General features: G+C 34.8%; 1 protein-coding gene across 1 annotated transcript; it reads left to right on the top strand.

The window, feature by feature from the left end:
* Nucleotides 1-6,598: 6,598 nt before the first annotated feature.
* Nucleotides 6,599-8,262, top strand: LOC141914761 (neuropeptide CCHamide-1 receptor-like). The gene has a single exon (XM_074806052.1). It carries the CDS (start codon nucleotides 6,813-6,815, stop codon nucleotides 7,941-7,943), a length of 1,131 nt encoding a protein of 376 aa, XP_074662153.1. The 5' UTR covers nucleotides 6,599-6,812; the 3' UTR covers nucleotides 7,944-8,262.
* The last annotated feature ends 800 nt before the right edge of the window (nucleotides 8,263-9,062 follow it).

Genomic DNA, 9,062 nt, shown 5'->3' with positions numbered 1-9,062 from the left:
TCGGACATAAAAAATATCGCCTGCGTATCTTGACCTAATAGTCTCATAAATCTCAATTCTTGAATTTAATCTATGAACAAACTTATTAAAACTAGAGGACGTTCATTCGTCAAAATAGACACAAATTACAGAATAGTTTAGACATAAAAAAGAAGTGACGCGCGATCTCAATATTCATTGGAAATGGAACGATCGATAGACTCGTGCGTTTTTTCCAGACATGCTTCGTTTTTCAGTGAATATAATATCAACGAACAAAGAGAATATAAATGAACAAATAAACTTATTCCTGGAAAACGGCGTCGGAACACGAATCACGAAATGATGGCCCATTGTCCCGGAGAATGTTTAATTAATATTCCGAAGCACGATTTATGATAGATTAGTGAATCCGTTCAGAATATTTCATCGAAAAGCAATGAGATATCCATCCCAAAGCGAAACGGTGATTCAACTTTTCAACCAATGCGCAGCGCAATCCACGATTCATGTTGACAAAAACAAAAAACTTCTGACCGCGACAGAAAATGAAATGATAGGCTTTTCTAATTTTAGAGATATATCAGTCACTGAGGATCAGTATGAGCAATATTGAAAGTAAACAAAGTAAAGAGGGGAACTTCCTGTAGTTCTATTCATAGATTCGGGATCAAGCTCGTAGCTGTTTTTTACAAGTGTTTCCGCTGTGGTGTATTCTACACTAGAATTCTAATTGAGTAACGTAATTGTGTAAGGTTTAAAATGATCTATCGAGCAAAAACACAGTCCAAATACCCCCAACTTGCAAAAAATTCATTACGGAAATGTGATTCTACATTTACAGCATTGCCGATATCCCACCAACATGCCTATTACTGTAATGTATTTTGCTACATCGGGAAAATATGAATATATGATCTTGAATAACTTGATCGAATCAATTAGGAGATGACAGATATCTGAAAAAAAACACATCGAATGAATTAATTAGTTGCTATACCGTACGTAAAACAGTCGGTCTAAGTATAAGACAGTGTTGAATTCGCACAAGTATCCATTACACACTTGGATCCTTGATATACTCACATTCGTATTAAGTGGGTCGTCTAAGGTTCACTGAGAAAAGTTATGATAGGCCTAAACGTATTTACGTAGGCTCTCGATATAGGATATGACGATCCTGAAACTCCAACACACTTGATGTTTGATGTCTATTGTCAGTTGCGACATTGAAAACCAACATTGAAAATCTTTCGCGAAACAGAACTGGTTCAGACATATTATATCTTCGTCTGAGGTTTCTTGTTCGCGTTTATTTACAGTCTTTCTAATTTCCTGTATTCAAACTAAGAATTTCAAAATGTTTTCTATCAAGATCGATCCCTATAGCCACTTTACCTGACCGAAAGTATACGAAGTATTACAACTATCAGCTACAACTATTACAAACCGTAACGTGTATCATCTAAAAAGCATATTACGAGGAAAAAGTAAGAGACTCTGAAGGATTATGTTTGCTTGCTATTCAGCCTGTTGACTTATCAAATCTGGGGAATAGACGAGTGAAAGATTCATGCGTAGATCTTGTGTATAAGTAAAACTATTTCATCATGCAAAAGTGTCCGTGTGTGCAATTGCTATAGAAAACATTAGATCCTTTTAATATCCTGAAAGCACAACGGAGTAAATAGCCTACGTAAATTAATATCATTACTTTTCTTAGTGAACCCCGGACGGTCGGTTCACAAGCTTTCATTCATGTCGCTAAACTATTCTTTCTGTTCTCGTGGTTATATTGGTGTTTAATTGATTCGCCTGCGAAATGACCTCGTACAGAAATATGAAATGAAAACGAAACAAATAAATGTGTGTGTATGAATCCGCACAAATGCTAATCAGTAATTAACGAACCTTGCAGTAAACTAAAACAATGAACATTTCAACTGAAACGTTCGTACGATAAATATTCAAAGTGACGATTGACGTTATAGAATAGTTAATGGCCAGTGAAGTTACTCAGACCGGACATTGATGGCGATAGATCATCATAACTCAAATTGTCGGGTGACAAACGCGAGCTTGGATCAGGCAAATTCTGCGTGACTTTTCACTGATTCATGGCGTTATAATATCCTGCTAACATTATGGGATATAATCAAACAGAACAGATCTAATTCTAGTCGACGAAACTCCTTCCCCCTCCCCCCTCCCCCCTCCCCCCATATACTATTACAGTTAGAAAACATAATTGATATTTGATAAACAACGGGATGATAACTTTTCTCAAACAGTAAATAAGTATTCATTTTGTGATCTCAAGTAGTCTCCGGTTGCCCACGTTGATTAATTAGTTTCTAATCATTTCTGTAAACTAAATGCTAATCCATCGATTATAAGTAATAGACACGCTCACACGTTCTGATCAGTTCCAGAACTGTTTGCAATTGTTTCTGTCGATGAACCTGATACCAGTCTATAGTTCACATTAAGTAAAGATTGAAGGATTATTTTCACCAAATCACTGGTCTCCGAGATTTCCAACTTTTACACCATCTCAAATTCCAAAAATGTGAATTTTATAGTCGCAGTTTAATGTAAGATATAACAATATGTTAGAATTGTATATGTGTACATTTTAAGTAGCTCTGAAGTTCCTGTATCGTTTATCACATTTTTTCAGAAATTGCCAGACATTTTGAGATGTTTTTAGTAGAACTAATGAAATATCCTGTTACGGCGAATGCGTTAATCTTTAGATACCAAAACAAGCTTTTGTTGCATTGGTAACAAAATGATTCATGTGGCGAAAAGGATCACTTTTTATGTCATATGGAAAGTTCTCGTGTATCATTCGCTACATTCTTTTTCTTTCTTTCATCTGGTAAAATGTTTAGTGTCTTGCCACCATGTAGGTGTGACTTGACAGTTTCACGTTAATGATTTCCTTCTAACGGCTTCCATTAATAAGTGTTTTTCAATTTTTGCTGATGTATATTGGCTCGTTGATTACCTAGAGCGGCTATTGATGAAATATCGGATAGCTATGATGTAAAACGTGACTATTTGCTGAAAACGTGAGTAAACGACGATCAAAGTTAGACGTTGATGTTAGCCATGTTTGTGTAATCACGCTTCGTTGGATTCTGGACCTGTCGTGTTTGTTATTAGATGTATGTCCATCGCTTTCCCAGCATGCCACCACCAATATTTGACCACAAAAAATTAGGTTTTGATGGTGCAAATCTTTTTGCAATTCATTCCACCTCATTTTCACAGGCGAGACTGACGAGGATCATTCATAGTTATTAGAAACATTACATATATCTGATCACCTCAGAATGAGAATTGATGTCACTTCTTTCGGGAGGTTATTGATAGATAGTTCAAGACGCGTGGTGAAATTACGGAGAAGACTTATCCATTTCTCATCTAGCTGGTATGATTCTGTGTAAGTCAAAGCTGCGAGTCTTTTATTATTTAAATCATACGTCTATTTACAAGTTGAGGGCAGCTCCGATTTCTTCGTTAGGTAAAATGATCTCTTAATAAAGTAATCACTCGACTGAGTTTTCATCCACAGATATCGGGAGTCATTTTCACAGTCGACCAGTATAGCGACTTCGTTATGAGTTGCTTGAGGGCTAACACGCAACATCGGACTATCGTATCGCGCGAATTGACTGATTTTTTTCTCTCAGTTACCTATAGCACGCAATGCCGATTGATTTCAACGCCCAAGGTTGATCGACGTTTGTGAAACAGTTTGCTAAATGTAATTATATAGTGACGTTATGTATATTTTTGGATAATCAATAAATAATCGAATGGAAAAAGACTAAAACTGTATTTTTTAAGTAAGAAAGAAAAATCGTTATTCAAACTAAAATGGTAATAACAATAATTTGTTGTCTAAAATAGTTCAGAACAAAAGCAGGGACAGCATGTTTGGACACCCTTATAAAATTGTATTATCTGATAGTAATAGATTATTGTACAAGTTCAGTCAAATTGTATTACATTTGAATAGATTTGTCATTCGCAATGGAGGTGAAAGTTTGTTGAAATGGACATGTTTTTCTGACAATGTATGATAATACGGTAACTCATGCTTTATATTATATCATTACCTACTGACATGAGAATCATTTCATCTTTAATGGAGTGTATTCTGTTGAGTACCAATGATCGCTCATGTCAAGTATTGTTTGATACATCGTTCTCAATAAAGGATATAAATTGTAAAGGTTTATAGCAAGATCATAATGTAACAGCTCAAATCATAGACTAGTCTGTGAATAAATCTAATTCAGATAGTTAAACTAACAAAACTGACGGAGAGGCGTCAGCTTCTTGATCATTCCTCGTCAACGACTCTTCCTGTACACTTCTGATGTGTAATTATCGAGATAATATCTATATAGCACAGGTTGTTAGAAACGTCGTAAGGACAGTCATTGAGAAAACGACATTATAGTAAATGATAAAATCAGGAGTTGAGCAACATTCGTTGGGTTATGTTTTGATGAAGAAGCCCCTGATTACAGTCAAACGCCTTAACCGTGTTATAGTCACGAAGGGTCAAACAGCTCTCGCAATTCTGTAAGAAGTAATTACTCTTCAGTAGAATAAACATCTCGTAATTCTGTACTTAATAACCACCTCTAATCGAGCATTGTTCCGATTTGATCTTACGGATGACTACTGTAATATAACGCTCGGCTTTTTATCCTGTTTGTATAATGGATTTTATACGATAATCCGGTGACTCATGCGACTAGATTAACTGCAGTTTGGTTTTATCGCTAAATGACCAGCCTGTATACGATCAAGTATCTAAAAGAGCAGGATTACTGGACACGCATAGTTTGATGCGCCGCTGTCGCTTTTATACATATCATACACATCTAAGGAAAGACCTTTGTTTTACTTGCGCACAAGAGAATTCAAAATTCTACTTATAACTTACAGAAAACTGATATCTTTATGTTGGAGATGAGGAAAGTTTGGAAGTTTCTCCGGCCAAAGGACTTTGCTGTATTATTCTGTGATTACGTCAGCAGTATATGCATCTTGTCCATCGAATTGAGAGGTGACCTCATCGAATTGAATTAAGTATTTGCAGTATGAATTAACCGAAATTAGAAACAAAACATTGGAACTTCAATTCTAGATGCGATTCACAATTTGCACTTCCACACGAAATAAGTTTAACCTACTTAGGGTAGACACGTTAAACCAGATTCTATTAAATCTGATTAATTAGAATCGACACTTTCAACTTTCAAATTCAGTGAATAATTAAGAAAACTAATTAAGAGATTCGATGGGATCTTTGCAACCTTAATCTCTATTAACCTGCAATTAGTGTGGGATGAGTTTTTGTAATTGACGTCGTTTACGAGGAAAGTTAATTACAGAATAGAGGCAATACCACCGCTGAACCATTATCAGTTACATAGTGCAATTATATGTGAATTCCCTAAACATTTATATGTGCGATTCAAACGAGATGTAATTTACTGCGAATTATTAAAGAGCTATCGTCACATTGAGTATGTGTCCTAAAAGTTACTTTCAGCTAATGTTTTATTCGATGTTTCAGATATATAATAATTCTCGTCTTCAGTGATATTCTTTGGATATAGTCAAACGGTCCAACACGACGTATTACTGTATCTATAAACAATAATAAAATAACATTTTGTTCGCTTTGGTTTGAGGCTAAATCGATATTATGTTTAGAATATCGAGTTGATATCACTTCAAAAAAATATATATATATATATATATATATATATATATATATATATATATATATATATATATATATATATATATATATATATATATATATATATATATATATATATATATATATATATATATATATATATATATATATATATATATCAATATACTTTCGATGGAGGTTATGTATTTCGATAGAACCGCAATAAAACAAGACACGGATAAATAATCCAACAAGTAAAAATCACGCACGTCATGATGTTGGGAGTGGAATGAATGAAACAGGGATTTTCTAGACTATGATGCGGGTGTCATGTTAATTAACCTGTCAGTACAGATCACAACATCCATTTCTCGGATGCTCACATAAAACACTAAACCGGTGACGCCTTCGACGCAAACGTTGTCAGCACCAAAACTATTTTCGCGCCGATTTTTTAATTTCATCCCATCAGGGGAAGCTCAATCCTCCATAGTTTTAAGTAATTAAACCAAAAAAAAAAACAAATCACCAAACTTTGATTCAACAGCTATTCTATTTTACTATCTAAATATCACACCGCGGGTTTTTTCATCGTCATAAACACAGACATTAATCTACATACGGGTCGTTTCGTGACCTAAGCCAATTAACTATAATAGCTCGACATTATCGTACGCGGAATGAGAATTTTTTTTAAACGTAAAAATGTATGTATCTCCTCGATTAGTTTCGTTTACATTACTGAATAGGTTAATTATTTGGTAATTACCCCTCGAGTAAAATATCTATCAGACTTCGCGCTGTCTATGGTCACATTCTCAGAAACATCTCAGCAGCTACCCTGGCGTTTCTGAACACGTGATCAGTGTTTCAGTGGAGATCAATGGCGCTGCTATATGAATCTTGCAGCATCAAAGATGAACAAAGTGCAGCCGCGAAGTTAATTCTTCAACTGCAATCGTCAGAAGCGCTAAGACAATACGAGAATTGAGGACAGAGTGACGTTCGAACGCCCAGTGTAAGGAGGACACATACTTTGTCCGGAATTAGTTAGCGAACTTTGCGCACTTTTTATTTGTTATTGCGACGGGCTGTGGATACGATGGTCGACTTCATGCAGAACGTAACAGAATTAAACGTAACATCAAGAGAGGGTGAGTACGAACCCGCACAAACAATCGAGTCAATTGTTGTACCTATTGTTTTCGCGATGACGTTTGTTCTCGGTTGCCTCGGAAACGGAACGCTTCTTTACGTTGTCATAAGACACAGAGCTTTGAAGACGGTGCCGAACGCCTACATAATCAACCTGGCAACGGCTGACCTAGTTATGATCATCATTTGCGTACCTTTCACCGCCACGGTGTATACCCTTACCAGTTGGCCATTTGGCGTTACAATTTGCAAAATTGTCGATTTTCTCCAAACCGTTTCAACGTGCGTCGTAATATTTACTCTAACCGCGTTAAGTATCGAACGCTACAAACTGATTTTGAGCCCGTCTTGGTACCAAGCAACTACCAGTTCGAATCGGGTTATAATATCAATACTTGTGATGTGGGCGTTGGCCCTTCTCATAGGCATGCCAGATCTTATCACCGCTACCGTTATAAGATATCACTCATCTGATAACCAACATTTCTGTGTATGTACCCCGTATCCTACCGAATGGACGAATTACATTCGTTATCACATATGCGCGAGATTTGTCGTATTGTTCGCAATTCCTGTTATAATCATTGCTGTTTGTTACATTAATTTGGCGGCGACGTTGATGAACACAGGATTCAGCAGTTACGCCGTCGAACGTACGGCCCTCACAGATGACAACAAACTGACCCTATCCCAAACAACGACAGGAAACAACGTGAATCAAATGAAAAAACGTCGTGTCAAATTGGCCGGAGTTGTTCTTGCGTTAGTTTTGGTTTTCATAATTTGTTGGTTTCCGAGACATGTTTATCTGATGTGGTTTTATTTCGATCCTGGACATTTTAACATGACGTGGCACGTTTTCAAAATAACTGGCTTCTGTTTGATTTTCTTGAACTCTTGCATTAATCCAATAACTATCTACTTGTTGGATCAGACCTTCAGATCATATTTTAACAGGCACTTATTTTGTTGTTGCGCATGCGTACGTCCACAGAACGATCACGCACTCAGTGACGTCACGGATGAGGTTGAAATGACGATGGTCACGACTGGGCCAGGACAATTAACTGCTGTTTAGATATTCCAAGAAGTTTCAAATTCGCTTTTTGGAAAATAAGAACCAGAAAGTGGATTAATGAATTATACTTACATTGCAGTGCACTTCAAACGGAAGATGTGTTGATTATGAAATTACTTTAAAAAAAATCTAGTTAGAAAAATATGGGATTTTTATCATTTACGAACAAACAACATATTTAACACTTGTGTATAAACTAATTACTGTTACATGATACATGAAATAGAATTCTAGATGTATATACAGATATCATGCACATACAATGTCAACTTCTTTTCGTGTTATCTGATATGTATCATTATATGATCCCAAGTTCTAATTACTGGAGAAAGACAATTGAAAGTTTATTCAACTGTAATGTGTATATTCTATTGTAATTAATGCATGTTGTATTTAAAAGTTGAATGTCTAATAAACATATACGTGTACAATTCCGTATCAATGATAAATCAGTTATAGTTTTTGTTATACCTAGGTGTCTCGAACTGAAGGAATCATCTTTATCGGAATCGTAGCGTCTGGAATTTTGCGATGATACAATGCATGCGAAGCTTGACACATGATATAATAGTTCTGACATATCGAGGCCAAATATTTGATAGCAGTGAACATATTATTTATCATTGGCCTGTATATCCGAGAGCCATCCAGATCGACATAAGCACACTTAATTTGACTGCGAACATCCTTGGATATAATGAATTCAGCAAAAAGGGTATAAAAGGTGATATATATATATATATATATATATATATATATATATATATATATATATATATATATATATATATATATATATATATATATATATATATATATATATATATATATATATATATATATATATATATATATATATATATATATATATATATATATATATATATATATATATATATATATATATATATATATATATATATATATATATATATATATATATATATATATATATATATACTTATTTCGTTATCCAAGATGATAGAAATGTTACGTGAATATTCCTTATTGTTTGCTTCTCAATGGTACGGACGGGTCTTCTTACAGTAAACATCTTGAATTCGAAGGAAAGTCGTAAAAATCAAGAAGACAAGATAGATTTACTGAGACAGTGATAAC

The sequence above is a fragment of the Tubulanus polymorphus genome, chromosome 1 (assembly GCF_964204645.1).
Source record: "Tubulanus polymorphus chromosome 1, tnTubPoly1.2, whole genome shotgun sequence".
NCBI classification, from domain to species: Eukaryota; Metazoa; Nemertea; class Palaeonemertea; order Tubulaniformes; family Tubulanidae; genus Tubulanus; species Tubulanus polymorphus.
The sequence above is the reverse complement of the archived record's forward strand: the minus strand, read 5'-3'. Positions and strand labels throughout refer to the sequence as shown.